The sequence below is a fragment of the Talpa europaea genome, assembly GCF_964194135.1.
Source record: "Talpa europaea genome assembly, chromosome: 8".
Classification (NCBI taxonomy): Eukaryota; Metazoa; Chordata; class Mammalia; order Eulipotyphla; family Talpidae; genus Talpa; species Talpa europaea.
Window position 1 is genome coordinate 92,055,802 of NC_140075.1, and position 22,573 is coordinate 92,078,374.

The following is a 22,573-nucleotide window of genomic DNA, read 5'->3' on the forward strand; positions in this document are numbered from 1 at the left end:
TTAATTCACCTTCATTCGGCTTTTATATTAGATCCAACAGTTTTAAAAGTCGGTATGGTTTATTATATTTGTGCCACTTTTAGAGTGAATCGTATTATTTGCTGTCCCTATTCTCATTTCACTTCTTTCACATACTTCGTGTGTGGTTGGTGGCACGTCCATGTAAAGTAACAAGGGCTCCTCATGTATCTTAGCCATAGGGAGGAGAATATAACTCAAGTGATTCTGGGTTTACTAAATTACTAGTGGGGAAACAGAGATTTGGCCAAGTGTGACTTTCTGAAATTTTTTTTATATATATATTTTACATCAGTCTTCATTTTTGTACAATGTATGCTTTCTCCTCTCAGGTGTAGTCCCCGTAGAATTCCCACCACCAATTCACCCATACACCATCACTGTAGTCCCTTATGCTCTTCCCTCCCATGTTTTGATCCTTCTCCCCTGCAGAATGTCTCTGATTTATAGTTGCCTGTTGATTTTGATTTTTACTTTATTATAATTATTTTTTTCCCTGATCTCTTATTTGTTTCCTCTGCATTCCAACCTATAAATGAAACCATCCGATATTTTTCTTTTTCTTTCTGGCTTATTTTGCTGCACATGATATCTTCCAGCTCTATCCAAGTGTGACTTTCTGTGAAAAGATCTGTTACAAGTTTATTTAGAAGGAAGTGCACAGAGGCTGAGCTATGACCTCTGGAGTCAGACTTCCTAGCTGAGGTCCTGGCTCTGCTGCCCACCAGCTCTGGGGCTTGGGGAAGGTTACTTACCCTTCTTAAGCCTGTGTTTTGTATATAAAGTGCTTACCATGACATGTGTACATAATAAATAACAAATACTTAATATTTTTCCATATGTTTTGAAAATATTTTCCAGTGAATGCCATGAGATTGTGTTTCATTTGGAATGCTTGATAGAACTTGTTTTAAGGGCAAGGATTTAAATTAGTCTCTGAGAAAAAAGTCAAAATGTCAATGTCAGTTTTTTCGTCTTTCAAGGTAACATTCTCATTATTAATTAATCAGGTAGAACAATGAAGAACTAAAAGTACAGAAGAATTGATTTTTCATTAAAGTGAAGCAATGTCTTAACTCATTCTCTAGCAGTGCACTTATCTTCAAATCTAGTTAAATCAAGTCCATTACAGTCCTTCATACATTTCATGATTTTAGGTTATGGAATCCTCTATGTTGAAGAAGATGGAACACATAAAGACACTTTTAATAGGAGATTCCAACTGCTGTGCACTTGGTGGCAGCACAGCTGAACTAAGGGAGGATCTTGATCAAGCAAAGACCCAGATTGGAATGACAGAGTCCCTCTTAAAAGCCCTTTCTCCTTCTGACAGCTTGGAGATATTTACCAAACTAGAGGTACTACCCAGCTGCTTCTCTTCTGTGGTTCACACTTATTTTGGATGGTCTTGGCCTCTTAGGGTAAATAAAAATAGTTATAAAAAATGATAGCCTGGGGAATTCAGAAAAACTGTACGTATTTAGCAGTTTGATATTTAAATTGCTCTGTGGGTATGATTATTTGACATTAAATCATACTGCATAATACATTTACTGACTAAGAAAGTGAGTCTACTCAATAGAAAATCATCTAGATTTTCACAAAAACAATTGAGATCTAATGCTTTGTGTGTGTAAACTGAGCTCATTTTAAGACTCAATGACTGTTGTCTAATTGTTTCTGTATTTAGGAGATACAACAGCAAATTCTACAGCAAAAGCACAGTATGATATTACTTGAGAATCAAATAGGTTGTCTGACTCCTGAACTCTCTGAATTAAAAAAGCAATATGAAAGTGTCAGTGATTTATTTAACACCAAAAAAAGTGTTTTGCAAGATCACTTTTCTAATTTACTGAATGGTGAGTATGGTTTTCCTCTTACTGTATTTCTGGGAGTCTTGAATAAGTATAGTGAACACAAAGGTTAATTCATCTAATGGTTGCATAGATACTATTATTTAAGGAAATATATTCAGGTACATCTTTGGAGGGAGTGAGGAGCACTGACTGATCTGTGCCTCTCATAAATGACATCTGTTTCCTTCAAGTCCCGTCTCTATTTCATGAAGGAAATTCACCAGGGGACTGGGATTTGATCTGCCCTGTTTGGCCACTGAGCCTGTGAATAGGTTTAGAATGTCTAGTGTATGTGGAGGGGAGGTTTGAGCTTCTACTTTTTACTTTATACAATGACTTGTATCCATGGCCTAGGAAGTACGTTTCAAAATCCCACTTTAGTGAAGTGTATGAAGTCTTCCTTGAATGAATATAGCTTTTCTATTTCCTTTTTTCCTGTAGATCAGTGCAAGAACTTTAATGACTGGTTCAGCAACATTAAAATGAATCTTAAGCAGTGCTTCGAGTCACCAGAAACAAAAACGGGTGTGGAACAAAGGCTGCAAAAACTTTCTGTAAGTTCTATATAAATTAATCAAAATTGATCAAAACTAAAATACTGGAGTTAAGTATTTTATTGAAGTAGATAGGCTAATAATCACTTTGACTTATTGATTTCCCTACATAAAGATAATATTCCAAATAGGCTGACTTTTCCCCAAAATAATTCATTTCCTGGGTAAGGGCTCAAGTGACTTAAACTCTTTTTTCACACCTATCCTAAGATGCTGTTTTATTCATGTAAAATTTTATTTTTTATTGAAGTAACATCGCATCATGATGTTATATACGTTTCAGGCCTGCATCACTGGGAATGATGTATTGCTACATTAAGTTCACTGCTAACAGTTCAGTTCTGTCCTTCACCAAACCATTGTCCCCTTTTCTTCAATTTACCCATTCTCCTGCCTTCTGGTAACAAATACAAACTTTGGTCATGTAGTCCAAAACTTTATTTTTATTGTACTCATTTCATCCATTTGTTTTCCCCAAATACCACATATGAATGAAATCACACAGTATCTGTATGTCTCTGTCTAGCTTATTTCACAAAGCATGATTCCCTCTAGGTCCATTCAGGTTGTTGCCGATGGCAGGATTTCATCTTTTTTTTTTTTTTCCCCACAGCCAAAGCTCAAACTTTAAAGCATAACATTGAAATAAGACTCTGATTTGGACAAAATTAAATAGAGAAAAGTCTGTGTAACTTGACATACTAATTACCAGAAAGGAGCAAATATTTAGGAGAAGTTGATCAGAGCCAGAATTGGAAAATGCAGCATTCACTGTCTTTCTCGCATTGGCCTTCACCATGTGACAACATTATTTTGCAGTTCCTTGTAGGTTAGATGTAAATACACACATATCAGAACTAATATAAACTAATCATCTTTTGATCATTTGTCATTGTAGTTAGCCATGTCTCTAGAGCCCTTCTTTTGTATAGGATGCTAAGAAGGTGACATGTCTCTGTACGAGCTTGGACAAGTGTGGTGGGGGTGACAAAGACCATACTCAGATTTTCAAGGTGGCTATGTTTGGTTTCTGTTTTTCTTAAGGATTTCTTGACTCTTGAAGGAAGAGGCAGTAAAATACAGCAAGTGGGAACTGTATTGAAGCATGTGAAGAAGCATCTACCCAAAGCACATGTGAAGGAACTTAACAGTTGGATTGTAAATCAAGAAATTGAATTAGAAAAATTGGAGTCCATATGCCAGGTGCGAGCAAAGGAGCTTGATGACCACTTGCAACAGCTACTGAGGTAGGAAATAAAGGTGCTATCTAAACAATGTTTTCTAATGATAACTGCACCGGCATCGGTACAGCTGACTTTGGGCTATGCAGCATACGCCAGTTTCACAAATAAAATCATACTTTCAAAACCAGTTTGGACTCTAAGGAGGTAGAAGTTTGGAGAGTTTTTATTTTTATTTTTTATTTTTTTAAAGATTTATTTATTTATGCATACAAGAGCTGGGGTACAGGCCAGAGGTGTGGGGGGTGAGAGGACTTACCAGAGACAGAGTGGGGAACAGAACAGGCGGACTGACCAAAGTACACTGCTAAGGGAAGCAGCGAGTGAGTCAGGAGAGACCCGCTGCGCCACATGGTCTGCTTCCTGGCCGGCCAGGGGACCGAACCTGTGCTGCAGAGGCTGTGGACTGCTTCATAGGTTGTGTCCCAACTCCTTGCACCACCAGGGAGACCCTCGAGAGTTTTTAAAATTATCTAGTAAGGCAAAGGTTCAGGGGAGAGTCTAGAAATGTTTACTGTTTGTTGTTCTTACATTTGTGTGGCTCATTGATTTCTAGAATTCCTCTGTAGTATACACTGTTATTCAGATTTTAATGTCACAAATTTTCTCTAAAGAATAACAAAAATATGCAGTAAAAACAGTTGGCTTACAAGATTCACGCCTAGCTTCTCTTCAAATACTTTTTTGCTTTCCATATTTTAAAATGTGTAATATCCTTTTAGACTCCAGGATAACCACAGAAATCTGAGGAAGTGGTTGACTAATCAAGAAGAGAATTATAAAGAAAAGGAAGACTCTGGAGAGAAAACTGAGCTATTTTGTCAAGCTCTAACTAGAAAAAGGTATAGCTGGTCTTGTATGAAATATATTTTGAGGTATGTGGTTTTTTGCATGAAGCCAGGCCTCCTATAAACTTTGAATATTTGAAATTTACAGGGAACAATTTGAATCTATGGCTCAGTTGAACAATTCCTTGAAAGAACATGGGTTTACTGAAGAAGAAGAAGAAATACTAACAGAATCAACACATTTGATTGATAGATACCAGACATTACTGAGACAATTATGTGAAATTGAGGAAGAGGATAAATTACCCCCTGCCGAAGACCAAAGCTTTAATGATCTTGCACATGATGTAATTCAATGGATAACAGAGATTAAAGAGTCCCTTATGGTTTTAAATTCATCTGAAGGCAAAATGCCACTTGAGGAAAGAATCCAAAAAATAAAGGTATAACAGTGAAAGTAAATTTCAGAGGTTAGAGTGAACTCTAATTTTGAAAAGATTTAGAGAAAAACTGCAAAGATTTGTTTCTTAATGGAAAATAGGATCACTGTAGAATGATTGAAGAGATTCAGATGACTGAACTTACAAAAGAGAAGGGCTGTGATGGATCTAAAATTATCTTAATGCATATGGAAGAGAGAAAGTACTTCCTCTCTTTGTGAGGTCAATGCCCAGCTACTGTCCATCTTCACAGAGTGCAGAAGAATTGAAATAAAGAGAATAAATCAGAGCTGTGGCAGGTGGGAGTTTGCTAGGATGTAAAAAAAAAAAAAAACAAAAAAAAAACCACGTACATGACAGTATAGCAGAGCATGGGCAATGTCAAGGTCAGGCTGGAGAAGAACTCTTCGGAGTGGGATGTATGGCTCATCAAGGCTATTAGATACTGAAGGAGTGGTCCCTAAATTAATGCTACTGAGTGGGTTGTGTGGTTCATAGGTGTTACTAGATAGTAGGCAGTGGAGGAGGGCAAGGATATCACTAGCTCCTGTGACTTGACTTTTTAACCAAGGGGTGAGTCAAAAATATTGCTACTTAAAAGCACAGGAGAGAGAGGCATTTATGCTTCAAAGGAATGCAGCAGAATTGAAACCATGTTCATTGAAGCATTGATGGAGAAAGAAATGGTTGAGAGTAGTGTCCTATAAAGATTGAGGCCCATGAGGATCGATAGACTTTGTGAAATAATCGGAATCATTTGACATTATATCCAGAAGTTGTTTTCCAGAAAAGTAGAATCTGGAGTAGTTTTTTCAAGAAGGGAAGAACTTGGTTGTTTGACAAAAAGGAGGGAGCAAGAAGAAGAGGGGACAGGAATTAATTACATGGTAATCAAGACAGAAGAGTTGTCATGAGAAATAGTGCATTTTCCTGGGAAGCCATAGTCTCATGCTGGGTGTGTATAGATGTTACCTCGACACCCTCACTCTCCACCTATAAATAACAAAGGACAGAGAGAAGAGGACTGACCAGTGTTTTTCTTGGCGTATCATTTATTTGAAGGCAGTTGAAAATCAAGAGGAGATCAGGAATGCAACCAGATATAAGTTTGTTAAGAACTGATTCTGAATAATGTGAAGGAGATATCATTGTCTTTGGGGCATATATGAAAATGGAAAGGTAATTTTGAAGTTGGCTCTGCAGTTATAATCCCAATACAATGTTTAGAAATAAAAAGATAAGTTACACAATATCCCAAGTGATATGAATGTGGTTGTAAGATATTTTTGTTTTTCATTTAATTCAGGAAATCATTTTACTAAAACCTGAAGGGGATGCTAAAATACAGACAATCATGAGTCAGGCTGAGGACAGTAAGGCAGCACTGGTTCCAAAGACCCTTGCTGACATCAAGGACCAATGGGACTCTACGCTCCATTTGGCTGACACGTATCTGAGGTAAAGGGCACACCTTGGCCACTTGATGGGCTTTCGTTGCACAGTGAAACGATGACAAGTGTGTTTCATCTGTCTTCTGGAACTGGATATAATATCCATCGGAGAGAGTCAGCAGTGTTAGGGACACTCACAATGTCAGAGGCATTTCTCTGCATCCGATATGACACATGTGTTGTATGACTACAGTGTTTATTCTGGCTGGTGCATCAAATGCTAGGGTTGTTGGTAACAAACTTTGTCTATCATTCCACCTTCAATATCTGCTTCTGCACAAAAGCCCTCTTTCCCCCAGACAACTTTGGTATCTGCACGGTAACACTGAAGGATAATTCATGCTCTTAAATATATACTCTAAGAGAGTCTTAAATGTGTAAGCATTTTAAGTGTCTGAATTCAATGAATCTATTTCTGTGAAAATGGTTAATTCATATAACACTTAAATTACGCATAGAATTTTTGGTGGATATGTGAATTTTTTTCTAAGAAGACAATGAAATCAAAACTAAATTTAAGTGATAGAAAGCATAAACTAGTTACATGGCCAATATACCGAATGCTTGTTTTTTTTTTTTAATTATATGTAAAAGAAAAACACAGGATGATATATAATTACATTTAAATGTAATAAAAGATGTTTGACATAGTTTGAAATTTAAATTAGACCTCTCAGGTCAAATTATGTAACAAAAAGCACTTTTTTTTTTTTTAGTAATACTGCAAGTAATTTGTCTTGTATTCTGAACTAAATTTATTGCTGTTTAGAATGTTATAATAACAAAGGAATCTCTGGTAGTGAAGCACATTAGTGTTATCTTGATGTTTCTTATTAAAATGTATGTTGAGGGCCTCCCTGGTGGCGCAGCAGTTGAGCGCTGGGTTGCGAAGCTGCCCGCAGCCTCTGCCGTGCTGGTTCGATCCCCGGCTGCTCCCCTGCCACCGGAGGAGGGTCCCACATGGCGCGCAGACCTCTCCTGCCGCCCGCTGCTCCCCTCAGCAGTGTGTTTCGGTCCTTCTGCCTGCTCTGCTCCCTGCTCTGGCTCTTGTGAATTCTCTCACCCTCCCGGCTTCTGACTGTACCCAGTGCTTGTATAAATAAATAAAATAAATAAATAAATAAATAAATAAATAAATAAAGCAATACCAAGCTTAGTGTTTCAAAATAAATAAAATGTGTGTTGAATTATAATATGCTATTCCATTTTGCTGTCATTTCATTTGTAAAATATTTTGTTAAATTTAGCCATCAAGAAAAGCTTCTTTTAGAAGGAGAGAAGTATCTGCAGAGTAAGGAGGACCTGAGATTAATGCTCACAGAACTTAAAAAGAAACAGGAGGTGGGCTTTGCTCTGCAACATGGTTTGCAGGAAAAGACAGCTCAGCTCACAATTTACAAGAAGTTCCTCAAGAAAGCACAAGATTTGACATCCTTGCTAGAGGAATTAAAATCTCAAGGAAATTACCTTTTAGAGTGCACAAAAAATCCTAACTTCAGTGAAGAGCCATGTCTAGAAATAAAGCATCTGCATGAAAGTCTTCTGCAGCAACTACAGGTGAGGTGGTCAGAGTAAATTGTACATGATTGTCATAATTATGCATAATGATGGAAGATTCGAATACAGTACCAGTTTTTTCTTTGGCAAATTAAAACCGTTTGAAATTTAATGTCACTTTTAGATAAAAATACTCCTCAAGCATGGAAGAATCAATCTAGTCAGTTTTACTAGAGGCATCTATTGAGTATTATTTAATGATGTTATTTTCTTTCATCTGAAAGAACAACCGAAGTCCCTTTCTTCAGAAGTAGGGAGGGTTCAGCTTTTTGAGGCTTCTCTGTGAGGTTTGACACTGATGAAGTTATCCATCATCTAGTTGTTGGAATGATTTGTAACTATTGCACTGCATAAACCTTAGCAGTGGCTCTCCCTTGCATCTTTCTACACCATCTCTATGTGGAAAGAGGAGTTCGAACATCAGCTTGTCATGTGAGAGTGTATCCTCTTAAGAGAATTATTTATAGTTCTTTGCATTCTGAAAGCCAGACTTAATGTAAGGATTACCTGGTGAGAATTCTGCTTATACAGACAGAGGAGTAGAACAGGGGTGAAGATACACCTGTTTGGCTCTAAGTTATATGGTTTAATAGTTGCTAATTTTCTGACCAGATGTGGTCACTTTATTTTCTTATGCCAGGCAGAGTATCTGAAGATGGTTTTGCTCTAGAGTTAAGATTACTTTTTCCTTTACACAGTTTGGGAGTTTAGTTCTTAGTGCAGGAATCTGGTTGCTCTCATGTGGTGTCAAGGGTAGGTAGCTGGTTTTAGTAAGAAGGATAATTAAGGAAGTTGCTTTATTATGAATGTTGTGATTTCATGAGATAATTTGTAGCCATTTTGTTTTATCAACCTCTTGACAAATTATCTTTAGAAATGAAATGAAGGCAAAGAAGCATGGGTGAGGCCAACATGGTTTCAGTAAGTCACTTGAGGGGCTGAGTAGGAAGGATGCTTTACAGTGAAATGACTCAAACACTGAAATCTTTGTTAGAATATCTGTTTTGAGATGAGACCTCTTGAAACAAGTACTTAGGAACAATTTAATTACTTGCCAAGTGAAAAATTTCAGAGTGAAATGATTTGTCAATTGCCAATGATTTTATTTCTAGGATTCTGTGCAAAAATTGGAAAATGATGTTCAAGAACACCACAATTACCAGGTTTGCATCACAGAGCTAAATACTGCACTGGACAATTTCTCCAAGGACTTTCACAGTTTTTCTGATAAGCCTGTGGATCAAACTGCAGTGGAAGAGAAGCTGCATATGCTGCAGGTATTCAACAATGCCTAGGCATGACCAACATTTAAAAAAAATCAGTATTACCACTTGACTTATCAGTGTCTCCTGCCAGAAATTGAAGTGCTATTTAGATGAGTATTAGATAAAATTATGAGCACTCATAAAAATTGGAATGTTTTGCTCTTTAGTGATCAAATCCATTTTAATTTAAGTTGAACAGTTTTAAATTCCTGTGTTTCGACACAACATAGGAATTCCAGGACACAGTGGGTAGTCAAAGGAAGCATCTAATGCAACAAGATCTAGAGGGGAAATTTTCAATTTTGCATTTTCATCATGAATAGGAGGTAGTTGGGTAATTTTTACCTCATTTACTTTCATATTCATGGGCTACCTTAGGACTCTCTCCAGATGTAAGGCCTCCAAATTCTTACCCTCACTCCATGATGCCTGCCTATATATATATACACACACACACACATATACACATATACATACATACACACATGTATATATATATGTGTGTATACACACACACACACACAGTGAGGAGTGCTGTCTCAATGGTACTGGTAAAGTCTCACCTTGAGCCACAATCTCAAAACACATTCCTTGGGTTCTAGCTGTTTGCACAGTCAGCATAAATAGGCCTAATGTATTCTATAAGAAAACATAGAAAAGCATTTATTTAGCTGCTACTTGCACAGTTCCTTGACTGCAGATTTCTTGGGTTGAAACTAACGGCAAGGTGGCTGGTGTGAGTGTGGGGATTTTTCATCTCCTTTTATGGATGTGGGAATCAAGCAAGACTTCTCCTCCAGAATGGCCTGCCACTGAGACAGGGCTGCCTCCTTGTTTAACAGTGATAATTTGACAAGTGTTGAGGGCTCATCATATCCAAAGACTCCTTGGATGCCAAAAATACTGAGAAAAGTGTAAGACCTGAGCCTCACCCTGAGGAGTTCAGACTCCTATTGAAAAAGTAAGGTATAACCTTATGCTATAGCTTGAAGGACCTCAGAGACCATCAAGTTCAGTGCCTGTCATTTTACACAAGATATGATTTCCAGAGAGCTGAGGGACCTCCACATCACCCAAATTAAAGGGCAGATCAGAGGCTACAACTCAAGTCTTCTGACCCTTCTCTAGTGAGTGCTTTCTCCAACTCCTGACTGGACATCTCTGCTTGGATAGCTAACAATTATTGATATGTCTATAAAATGTCTATAAAAAAATTCCTCATTTCCTTCCTCGTTTTCCCTCCCCTGATGCTTTACCAGCGATTCACTTCTTTCCTGTATTCTCTGAGTTGGTGACATTACCACCTTCTCTCCTTGCTTTCAAGTCAGACACTCCTGGACTCCCCAGTCTAGTCAGACACCAGTGCTGTCTCCTTCACCTTTGGAATAGTTTATAGTTTCCCCTGCCATATCCTTTATTGCTGCTGAGATAGGCCTTCACCTCCTACATCCCTGCATTAGATTTCTGAATGTACTTCCCACCTGTGGCATCACCCTCCTAATGCATCTTCCCTGTGGTGGCTGCCCTGCATCTTTATGAAATGAAAATGTGGAGCTCTCATCTTCCTGCTTGATATGTTTCCACAAGCTGTGCATGCCTGTTAGCATAAAACTTTTTGCATTCTATTACAAGTCTGCTTTTTCTGTTGCTATGTCTTTCTCACTAGATTATAAGAACTTGAAGAGATCATATTTTACTTATCTATGTAACTTCATATTCTATCATAATACTTGTTATTAGTTGAATGAGTGAAAAAATGAATATTGTGTGACCCATGAGAATAGTGACTATTAAATCCTACATAGTTCACCTACTAACTTTAAGAGGTGTTTATATTTCAATAGTAAAATCAGTAATTGCCATAGTACCTCAAATTCCCTTTGAATCTAAAGTTCTCAAACCAGCCTCACTCATTCATGCATTTAGCAAATATTGATAGTGTTCTTGCTGTATTTAAGATATTCTATTAGATAAATTGATTTCAGTCTTTCTCTGAATTTTAGACATAAACACTAGATCATGTGGACACATTTTAAATGAATATTTTATTCAATGCTTTGTACATGTTAGACACTTATTATTTAGTGTTTTGATTGTGTAAAAATGCTATCTCTTGAACAAAATATACACTCCACAAATATGCAGTGACTGCCTCCTGTATTCCAGGAACTGTGCTCTGAAAATTTTCTGTTATTTCTTATGAACTTCTTGTATTTCATAAAATCTGTTTGAGAATTTGGCTTAAATTTTGCCCAAAGTTTCCTCTGTTATGACTTGAAGTTTTTTCTATTTTCCATAAGTAAAGCAGAATATGCTATGATTTATAGAAGTCAGTTATCTCTTGTGACACTTGAACAGAGATAGTGTTTTTGATGATTTTTTTTTCCACGCTTAGGAACTAGAAAACAGACTCAGTTTACAAGATGGAACGTTGAAGAAGATTTTAGCGTTAGCAAAATCCATCAAGCAAAATACGTCTTCAGTGGGACAGAAGATTATTAAAGAAGATATAAAATCACTTAAATGTAAACAAAAAGATTTGGAAAACAGGCTTCAGTCTGCTAAGCAGGAAGCAGAAAATTGTCTCAACAACATTCTCAAATCAAAATGTTCAACAGAAAAGAAAGAAAAGTTTACTCTGCTAGGTGGAGGGATAGAGGTCACTTCTGATGCACAGGGGTCCTCTCAGAACTCAGCTGCAGAGGAGGAGTTGAAGGAAGGCTTGGGAATAAACAAGGTAAGTGCTTGTGATTGCATTTCTAAGACATCACATCTGAGCATGAAGAGGTGTGGGCTCTGAAAAGAGGGTCCTGAATCAAGCCTTCTCATTTCATAATTAAACCCTCAATGGGCTGGCTATTTATGATGCCCACTTACAAAAAGAGCTCTTAGAAAACTGCCCAGGATTTCAGTGGTGAAATATTACTGTTCAATCTGTTAAAACGTCAGTCATCAATTTAGGTTTATTATTCTCTCTGATAGGTAATCAGATACAGTTTCTTGGGTCAGGAGCACGAAGGCAAATTAGAAAAGGCAAAAGAAAAGAAAATGTGCTTTACCCATTTTCTCAAAAAAAAAAAAAAAAAATTCCAAGAGCCCTTTGTTGTATTTTTTGGTTGATTTTATAGTGAAATCAGAGACTGTTTGAAAGGTTAGGTTTCCTTCTTCACATGTTAACCCTATACTGCAAATGTATTTTTAAATGTCCAGTCATTTGGTGTGAGGTTATCAACATTTAGGCTCTTAATTTTCCCTGAGGAGAAGAAAGAAGATGATGTTTTGTTTTCAAATGACCAATGTGTACATTTTCCCGTGACTCTTAAAAGTGCTTTCTCATAGGTTCGAGATTAAAATGGAAAAGGTACAAAACGCTATCCAATAAACTGTATTTGGAAAGGTCTCCCTGCTCAGTAACTTTCACAATTCATAGTCCAGTGGGACAGTAGCAAAGCTTGGACCATTGACTGTGCATTCTCATCAGCTTTTTATGAAATAATAACCAACAGGAATGAAAAGAACATCCACTTCTATTGTCTTCCTACAATAGAGATGCATGAAAGATTAAAGGAACTAGAGAGGATTTTCTAGAATGTATGAAACAAGGTTAATGGCCAACAGAGCATCTCTCTGGCGATAAGAAAAGATATCTGAGAAATCGCGGTGTAAGCAATTGCTAAGGAAATTTGTCTTCAAGGATTAGTTGCTCAGTAAGCGACTCTTGAGGCTGTATATACAACAAAGAAATTTAACAGTTTTTAAAGAACAATAAATAAGTTGTAAGGGAAAGTACCTTAGTGCTTTCAAAGGAGAGTCTGTAAGAGGTTCACAGCAAAACAGGACATTGCTAAAGGGAGTTGCCTCACAACTTAGCCCCTCAGAGCCATTTTGACTATAAACTCCCAAATAAGGGAATACATTGAAAATTATGCAAAGATTGTATCCGATAATAAGAATGTTTTAATTTATTAAAATTGGTAAATTTATTAATTTACCAATTTTGAATGATGAATTATTGATAATTTATAATACGTCATTAAAAATATTTTTTTCAGAGTGAATTAAAGGGCTTTGTCCTCAAACAATTCTCACAGTTCTGGATAACAGAAGACTAGTTTGAATACTGTAGCACATTTTGTTTTATTATTATTTTGTAACATGAATATATTTTCCTGAATCTGCACTTATTATCTCTAAGTGCTAGTACTATTTTATGTAACATTAAACTATGTAAGATTAACGAGCAATTCTAAAGTTGGTCTAGTAAAAGAAATAAAAATATGTATAGACAAATATAAGCAGAATGTGACAAATATAAGATACAAGTATCAATTATTTAAGCAGGAGTCTTCATACAGGAACTAGAGAGAGAACATAAGCACAATTCACTGAATTATAAATCAGATTAGACAAAAGCTATCATGATAGTGAAAATAAGTTCTTTATTAAAAATATTTATTTTTATTTTTAAAAAATTTTTCCTCCTGACAGTATTTTATTTATTTATTTATTTATTTTAGATTTATTTCTATTTATTTATACAAGCACTGGGTACAGTCAGAAGCACGGGAGGGTGAGAGAATTCACCAGAGCCAGAGCGGGGAGCAGAGCAGGCAGAAGGACCGAAGTACACTGCTGAGGGGAGCAGCGGGCGGCAGGAGAGGTCTGCGCGCCATGTGGGACCCTCCTCTGGTGGCCAGGGAGCAGCCGGGGATCGAACCGGCGCCGCAGAGGCCGTGGGCAGCTTCGCAACCCAGCGCTCAACTGCTGCGCCACCGGGGAGGCCCTAAAAATATTTATTGCTATCTCTTTTTGTACTCGACATTTTTCTAGATTGCCAGGAAATCACAACTTAAAATCTAACACTATTTAAATATCTAATTAATAATCATTTAACATACCTTTTTAGACTGTACGGGGGCATTTATCAGATTATTTCACATACTCTCCAAACAATATTTAGGAAGATTTTATTTTCTTTTACATTTTTCTTTAATAAGAATGGAAGGGATTATGCTAAGTGAAATAAAAGGAGAAAGACAGTTACTGAATGGTATCACTTATATGTGGAATATAGAGAAACAAAACAAAGGGTTAGATAAAACCAAACCAACAACAAACCCTAGAAACCTGACTGTAGATTTGAGGCTACTAGAGGGAGGAAGGGAGCAAAGTGGGACTAGGGGTGCAGTGGACTGTGGTGTAGGACTTTCAGTACCTTGGTAGTGGTTGTGGTGTGATCCTATATCTTCAAATTACATACAGTGTTGTAAACCAGTTATCTCAATTAAAAAAAAAATGTATATACACACATACACCCACACATATACACACACTGCTAAGTGAGAAAAATACAGGTGATAAAATGATCCATACATGATTCCAATTTTATAAGGAATAAAAACACATAAAACAATACTGCATGGATACTAATTTAGGTAGTAAAGGTAGTAAAAGAAAAAAAAACATGATAGTGTGAATTTTAGGATAGCAGTGAGTTCTAGGAAGAAGGAAATGGAACGGGGAAGAGGATTGGGCTTAAATTATATATATATATTTTTTATTTATTTTTATTTATACAAGCACTGGGTACAGTCAGAAGCACGGGAGGGTGAGAGAATTCACCAGAGCCAGAGCGGGGAGCAGAGCAGGCAGAAGGACCGAGGTACACTGCTGAGGGGAGCAGCGGGCGGCAGGAGAGGTCTGCGCACCATGTGGGACCCTCCTCTGGTGGCCGGTGAGCAGCCGGGGATCGAACCTGCGCTGCAGAGGCTGTGGGCAGCTTCGCAACCCAGTGCTCAATCGCTGCGCCACCGGGGAGGCCCTTAAATTATATTTTTAACGTGGAAAATTTTGTCACTTATATCTGTGCTGTGGGTAATGAATTGTAGTTTGTTTCCTTAAACATGATTGAAATATCTTATGTTGAATAGTTTAAAATGTTTCAAGCGAACTTGCCAAATCAAAGTAAAATATGGCGGGCCTCCCCGGTGGCGCAGCGGTTGAGCGCTGGGTTGCGAAGCTGCCCCCGGCCTCTGCAGTGCCAGTTCGATCCCCGGCCAGTGGCAAGGGTCCTACATGGCGCGCAGACCTCTCCTGCTGCCCGCTCCTCCCCTCAGCAGTGTATTTCATCAGTCTGCCTGTTCTGTTCCCTGCTCTGGCTTTGGTGAATTCCCTCACCCTCCTGTGCTTCTGACTGTACCCAGTGCTTGTATAATAAATAAATAAAACTTTAAAAAAAAAAAAAACTGTTTAAAAAAAAAAAAAGTAAAATATGGCCCAGGATATAGACCACGATGATTGGTCCAGAAAGAATCTTTGCAGGAGCCAATCAGGACTTGAGCCTGTGCTCTAACTACTCTGGCATGAGCAAAGGAATGTTACCTTTTAAATTTGAAATATTCGTTTGAGAACTTCTGTTGGATTTCCTGCCAAAGAAGAAACATGTCTTTGGGAGTTGGTAAACAAATGGTATTTGGGGAGGATTTCAGCTTCTTTGGAATGCTCTCTCTGACCACTAACTGCAGGTTGCAGATGGCAGGATACAAACGTTACTAATCCTCAGGGCACTGGTGTAAGGTGAGAGACACCAAGCTCTCTGGATACTTAGGACCTAGGGCCCTGGATACTTAGTAGATGATTAATAATAAGTTGGGCTAGAATCAAGTATCCTGTTCTACAGGTGACTTTGCCCGGCTGCTCTGTGTAACTTGAGCATCAGGTGGAAAGGAGGTACAATGGTGTTAGCTTGTGTCAAGAGCACCCATGGGCGATGAAGCCTGTGATGTGGCACCTCTTCACTTTTCTTCTCACAGTTTTGCTGGGTCTTTCGCCTGATGATGCTGCCCTCCATGTAGAATATCAACCACAGTGTATGCCTATAAAATTATTGGAAATGTTAAGATCTTACATTATTATCTAGGCAATAATTTTTAGACAGTTTCTACCTTGTTTGCGGATGTGGACACACTTTATTCACAGACTTTAAAATTCAGTAAAATTCAAAGATTTTACTGACATGGAAGTATATAGCAAAATTAAGTGATATTTATATTTAAAGTAATCTGAAATATTAATACCTTAGCAAAATAATGGAAATCTTACAATTAATAATATGGTGTCTCGTACATGTAAGTGCTCAGTAAATATTTACTTAAAGAATGGAAAAGCACTATTTCTTTGTATCCCTTTGAGAATCTCAAGTTCCTAAAGCTTGGAGAAAAAGATCACATTATTCCTTGTAAAATCTGTTCTGCCTTCCCCAAGTAGGAATTCTTACTACTAATTGGTTTAAGGCATAATTCATTTTTAATTTCATGAAATCTTGGTGTTTCCTTCATTGATTCCATATTATTTTAAGCTGCCAGTGGGTAACATCGAATTCCTATTATTTGCCCTATCCTCTGCATCTTGGCTAAAAGTAAACTTTGGAATCTTTTTATATATTTGTTTCTTTAAGACTATAGGTTATGACTCAGTATATAATTGAGCAGCAATGCTAGACTTCATACTCTCTTGTCAAGAAAATTTCTTTCTAATGCCAATATAGGCATTAAATATTGTCATCTTTGGTAGTGTCCAAATACACTTTTAACAAGACTTTATTCTGAGTAAATAAAAGGAACTGGAATGTTTTCATCAAGAAAATTAGAAATTGTTTATTTGGAAGGTAAACTATTCAGTAATCTTTTCATGTTTCCAGAATTCAGCTGTGGAAATGGTTTTGTCAAAACAACTTTCTTTCGATGTTCAAGAAAGCATGAAAAACACTGAAGATGAACAGAAAGTCAATGAGCTGCAAAATCAACCTTTAGAATTAGATGTTATGTTAAGAAATGAACAATTAAAAGCCATAGAGGTATGGAAACAAGAAAAACACTGACAACATGATTGCATCATTTATCCAGTGCAATACAATATATTTTAATTACCAAAAACTTGCTTGCACAGAGTGAAAAGTGTTATTTAACCTATGCCTGATGATCAATTTGGTAACTATATAATTATGTACTAATCAGTAAGTTGTATAAATCTTCCTATTTAAAATGTGGAAGAGTTTAATGAGGAGTAGTCTTCTTTCTCTTTCATAAAGTTTCTAAAAAGTTCTAGAATTTGGAGATTCTGATTTATCACCATTCCTTTTCTTAGTTGTATGTAGTCTGATTCTGAAAATTTTCTGATTTTTTTTCCTAGTATCAACAATATATAGCTGTGTTTATGTATGGGTATACTTATAGCTCTGTAATCTAACATTCTAATAAATGATGTGATTTTTAAAGTAATCCCTACAATTTTAACTAAGTCTATATAACAGTTAACATGTATCTAAGACAGGAGGGGGCATATGTGTAAATAATAAAAATAGTATAAATCTTCCTTTAATCATTACAGAATCTTTTAACCCAATAGAGCTATCTAATTGCTATTAAATGCTAGACTAATTTTGCCCAGATTTAACCTGATTCCAGTGAAAAATATCTTTTAAATATTGGGACCTTAGTTTCTATGTGTGAAAATTAAGTATTTAAAACATCTTGCTATCACAGTATGTGTTACTGAAGGAAAAAAGGAAGGGAAAGAAAATGAACCAATGAGTTAGTAAGTGAGAGTGTGTATTCACTGACTTCTTTAACTTGTTGTTAGGAATTTCATACCCAGTTGGAAGCAAAGAAAGCAGCTATGGAGCCACTGGAGCAAACTGAGCATCGCAGCAAAACAGAAGCAGGTGCCTTGGTTCTCCACAATACAAGGTGTTCCATGCAACATTTGGACAATCTGCTACAGGCACTTGGGGTTTTGAAGGAGAAGAAAGAAAGACAATATTGTCTCCTTCAGGATTTTCAGGAGCACCTTGCTGCAGTTGAATCCTCAATGAAAGTCTTGATGACAGAAAAAGAAAATCTCAAAGTGTAAGTAAGACCTTAAGACTTGCATTCATTTTATTCACAGCCTCCATTACCTTGGATGAGCCAAAGGTTTTAAGAAATTACACTATGAAAGGGTAATATGATATTAATACTCAGTGTGGGAATTATTCCATATAGAAGCCCTTTAGGAAAACTTTTAGTTGCATGCAAAAAAAAATATTAATTATACAACTAAATTATATAAATTATGAAACACTATTTATTTTATACAAGCCACAATATAGGTTTAAGTTCTGTGAAATTCAGTGTTCTGTTTGCCAAGAATTTGTTGTAAACTATGGTGGTAGAAAAAAATAATGTACACAATTGTTGCGTTATCAGCATCATTTGTTTAAATAGTTTGGAACATATTGAATATATACCTGTAACATTTCTTTCAAAATATTTGTACTCCTTTTCGGTTTAAAAATGATAGTAAATAGTTGTAAATATTGTCTTTTTTTAAAAAAAGAATTATTTTATTTATTTATGTATAGAAGAACTGGGGTGTAGGCCAGAGGTACAGGGAGTGAGAGGATTCACCAGAGAAAGTAGGGGGCAGAATAGGCGCTTATACTGAAATACACTGCTGAGGGGAGCAGTGGGCGAGACAGGAGAGGTCTGCCTCACCATATGGGTTAGCTTCCTGGCCTGGTATGGAACATGTGCTGTTGAACATTTGCATGTCTTCTTTGGAGAAGTGTCTATTTAAGTCTCCTTTTAATTAAAAAAAAATATTTTTGATTGGGTTGTGCTGGAGACCCGCTCCAGCAGAATGTCGTGTCAGGGGTCCCGGAAAGGAGAGGACGGTGTCGGCGAAAACTTGGGGGGTTGAGGGGAAATGGGGTAAGGCAGACACAGACACTTATATTGGTGCAAGTATCTCCTACTGAGGGTCTCAGCAGGCCTTTATTTATACATCAGAAATTCTTTATGTGATCATTACATCGTGTAATCATGTGATTTCACTTTTACATTGTTTCAGAAATTATTAATGATCATTAACAGTGCACAGTCCTTTTTCTAATTTTCCTAGTCTATGATTAACTTGGTCACTTGGTTGCATTAACTTGGTTCCATATTTTCCTAGGTGACGTATATTATTCAGAAAATAGGAACAGGTGCTATACGCAATGTGATTTATGCAGTCAAGCTAGGTAACTAAAACAAGGTTAAGCAGGCATTGTAAAACCGAGGGCGGCTTCTTATTTCCTATATAGAACCAAGGGGTCCTGGTACCATGGGAACAATATGTGGTGTGTTTTTCTTGGACCATTTCGCCTCCCGGGGTGCCTCAGGGCCTTCTCTAGTGGGGACTTTTACCGGGCTCAGTTCCATCAATTCTATCAAGTGTGGTTTGTTAGAGAACTCAGTGTTACTCATGGTAACTGAATTACAAATTGGAGGACATGGAGAATTATTGGAAACCGTTTCATTATCAATCATGTTGAAAGGTACATTTCTCAAACTACTGAAGTGTGCATTACCGAAACTGGCATTGATGCCAACACTCATTGTGTTAGTCTAAAACTTATAGAAAATTTCCATGGTTTCAATAACTGGGAGAAACAAATGAAAGGAAGTAGCAGGAGCCAGCTATGGAGCTTTCTGACTTTTCAGAAATTTCCCCCATCCCGGACCTTGTCAGACAGCATGGGTAGCATGGCCCGCTCCAGGGTTGTGTGTTTTCTTTTTATTGAGTTGTATGAGCTTTGTACATCTTTAATACCAGTCCCTTGTCAGATGTATGGTATGCAAATATTTTTTTCCCATTCTGTAGGGTGTTTCTTTGTTTTGGTCATTGTCTCTTTCACTGTACAGGTTCTTTAAAAGGTTTGTTTTGACATAGGCCTAATTGGGTTTTACTTTCAGTGATTCCCCTTGAAAAACAACTTTATATATATATAAAAAAAACCCTGATGACTATGCCTTCTTCATCTCTATTTTTATCATTATCTTGGATAGACAATAAAGGGGTTGAATTTTGTGGTAACTTTCCTTAGTGCCAGAGTAATCTTTGTCTAAGTACTTTATAGGTTAGAGTATTTTTTTCATACATAGTTCCCTTTACTTTGCACTCCATTTCTTTGTTTCTGCATTTTTATGATACTCATTTTTTTGAGGTGAGCCCTCTTGTGGCCACACTAATTAAAAGCCAAGGTGAACAACATTCTGGCCTTCATTTTAATAAGAGTTCTTTTTTTTTCTTTTCCCTATTTTTGGAGGATGAAGTACTTTTATAGGTAACCTTCTGTGAATCCAAAGAAAATTAACTTCTTCTCATGACATCTAGCCACAAGATGACACATAATAAATATTTTTTTCTTTTTCTAGGGGACCATTGGACAATGCAACCTATCTGGAGAAAATCAAAAACTTCCTGGCATCAATAGAACAAGAGAAATGTTCTTTAAACAAGATAAAAATTGAATGGGAAGATTTATCAAACTGTCTGACTGATATAGATAAGAAGTTGTTAGAAAGCCAGATCAAGCAACTTGAACAAGGTTTGGAACAACTGGAACATCTGGTCCAGAAGAAGTATTCTCAGCAAGTTGTGGAACACAATGAATTTGTATTTCTCATGAGTGAGATCCAAGACCTTGAGATTTCTCTGCAGCAGAAGCAGCAGCATCTACAGTTAAGATTGAACTCTTCAGAGGAGCAGGAAGGGAATGAAAGCTTGCTAAGCTTGGTCACTGAACTCCAGACCATCAAGCATAGATTTTCTGTATTAAAAGGGCAAACTGAAATGTTGATAAAGAGGATGTGGGGAGAAAAAGAAAAGAACACTTTGGAAGATGCAATAAATAGTTTTCAGCAGCAATTGGAAGTGTTGGAACCATTAACAACAGAGGTAGAAAATCAGACCAAAAAGTGTGAAATAAGGAACAAGATTAAAGAGACTATCTTGTGGATTAAGAATCTGATAGGTGAACTCGTTCCTACCATTTCCCTTTTCCCAAATGACATTCTTTCACAGATCAGAAGATGCAAGGAGATGCATAGTGGCATTCTGGAAAGGCAAAAGACTATAGAGTTACTGGTTAAAGAGGTCAAAGATATTGTCCCTAACCTTACAGCTCATGAGAGCAATGATTTAAATAGCTTCCTCCAGGACTTACAGAATCAATACCAAATGCTGGTTCTAAAATCTACTCAAAGATTGCAGCAATTAGAATTTAAATTAGAAGAAAGAAGCAACTTTGTTGCAGTAATGGGGAAGATTCAACTTTCACTTCAAGGAAGTGAAACACTGATAATTCCGAAGGCAGAAACAACCTCCACAGAAGCTGAATTGGAACATGAACATGCCACTTTGATGACATCTCAGAAGGAACTGCTAGAAATTCAGAGTGTTATCTCAACACATCTACAGGAACTAACAAACATCTGTAAGGACCTTAGTGTCTTTGAAAGACTATTTCTGGATGATCAGTTGAAAAATCTTAAGACTAGAGCAAGGAGAATGCAAAGATTCATTCAGAATAAATGTAATCAAATAGAAAACAAGATAGATTTTTACAGAAAATGCCAGGAAAAAACAGCTGTGTTTCAGAAGGAAGTTGATAGTATACAGCACAAGAGATTGCTACTAAAGCAAGAAATAAATCAAGACATGAAAGAGAAGTTTTACAGTCTTAAAGATCAACTCACTGAGATTCAATCTAATATCCAACAGACACTGAAACTCAAGGAAATGTTTCACTGTATAGGACTAAATTTGGATTGTTCCCAACTTGACCATTTACAATCCCAAGTATCTGAGAAAGAAAAGGAACTTGAAGAAAAAATTAAGCAGTTGGACACATTTGTGACAGAACATGACAAATATCAAGCATCACTAAGTAAAGTGAGGGCTAGAGATTTGCAAATCCAGCAAAGGGCTGAAGCAGTACTAAAAGCTGCTGAGACTTCACCAGAAAGTAGTCTGCCTAGTGCTCAAATTGTGAATCAGAGACTTCAGAAAACCATGGACTCATATATTGATATAATAAGGAAATTAAGTGAAAATAAAGCTTTTGGTGACCCATTCAAAGAGAAAGAAATACTACAAATAAAGCAGTATGCAGAAGAAAATGATAAGTTACACAAGGTTCTCCAAAATAGAGTGCTGCAATGCCAACCCAAAGACATGGATGAAAAGAGTTTTCTAGACAAACTGGAAAATTCCTTAGATTTTTTAAATCAGGTAAAATCTCAGTTACAGCAGCCTTTACTTATAAATTTGAAAACTGAACATATTCAGAATGAAAAGGATAATTGTGAGGCATTTCAAGAACAAGTTCAGTTAGAAATGTATACCATCAGAGCTGTGAATGCTGTTGAGAAACAAAAAGAAGAAAACTCTTCTGGAGCTAATGATGTGCAGATAAAATTACAGGACATTGAAGATCTTTACCTGCAGCTTAATGCAAGCATTGATATGCGAAGAGTAAGTTTTTTTTTAATTAGGCGGTAAATGCATCTATTTTTATTTGATGATTTTAATTAATG

The 22,573-nt window shown here is 36.8% G+C and overlaps 1 protein-coding gene across 1 annotated transcript in view; it reads left to right on the forward strand.

The window, feature by feature from the left end:
• Positions 1-22,573, forward strand: part of SYNE2 (spectrin repeat containing nuclear envelope protein 2) — a gene marked incomplete at both ends in the record, with an annotated part of 255,875 nt that overhangs the window by 85,471 nt on the left and 147,831 nt on the right. Inside the window, 13 exons of the mRNA XM_084241092.1 lie at positions 1,176-1,376; positions 1,709-1,880; positions 2,319-2,431; positions 3,476-3,678; positions 4,395-4,514; positions 4,609-4,903; positions 6,207-6,358; positions 7,599-7,908; positions 9,021-9,185; positions 11,569-11,910; positions 16,873-17,028; positions 17,814-18,079; positions 20,411-22,511. Of these exons, the coding sequence (XP_084097218.1) occupies positions 1,176-1,376; positions 1,709-1,880; positions 2,319-2,431; positions 3,476-3,678; positions 4,395-4,514; positions 4,609-4,903; positions 6,207-6,358; positions 7,599-7,908; positions 9,021-9,185; positions 11,569-11,910; positions 16,873-17,028; positions 17,814-18,079; positions 20,411-22,511 (4,596 nt within the window). The remainder of the gene's footprint in view (positions 1-1,175; positions 1,377-1,708; positions 1,881-2,318; positions 2,432-3,475; positions 3,679-4,394; positions 4,515-4,608; positions 4,904-6,206; positions 6,359-7,598; positions 7,909-9,020; positions 9,186-11,568; positions 11,911-16,872; positions 17,029-17,813; positions 18,080-20,410; positions 22,512-22,573) is intronic.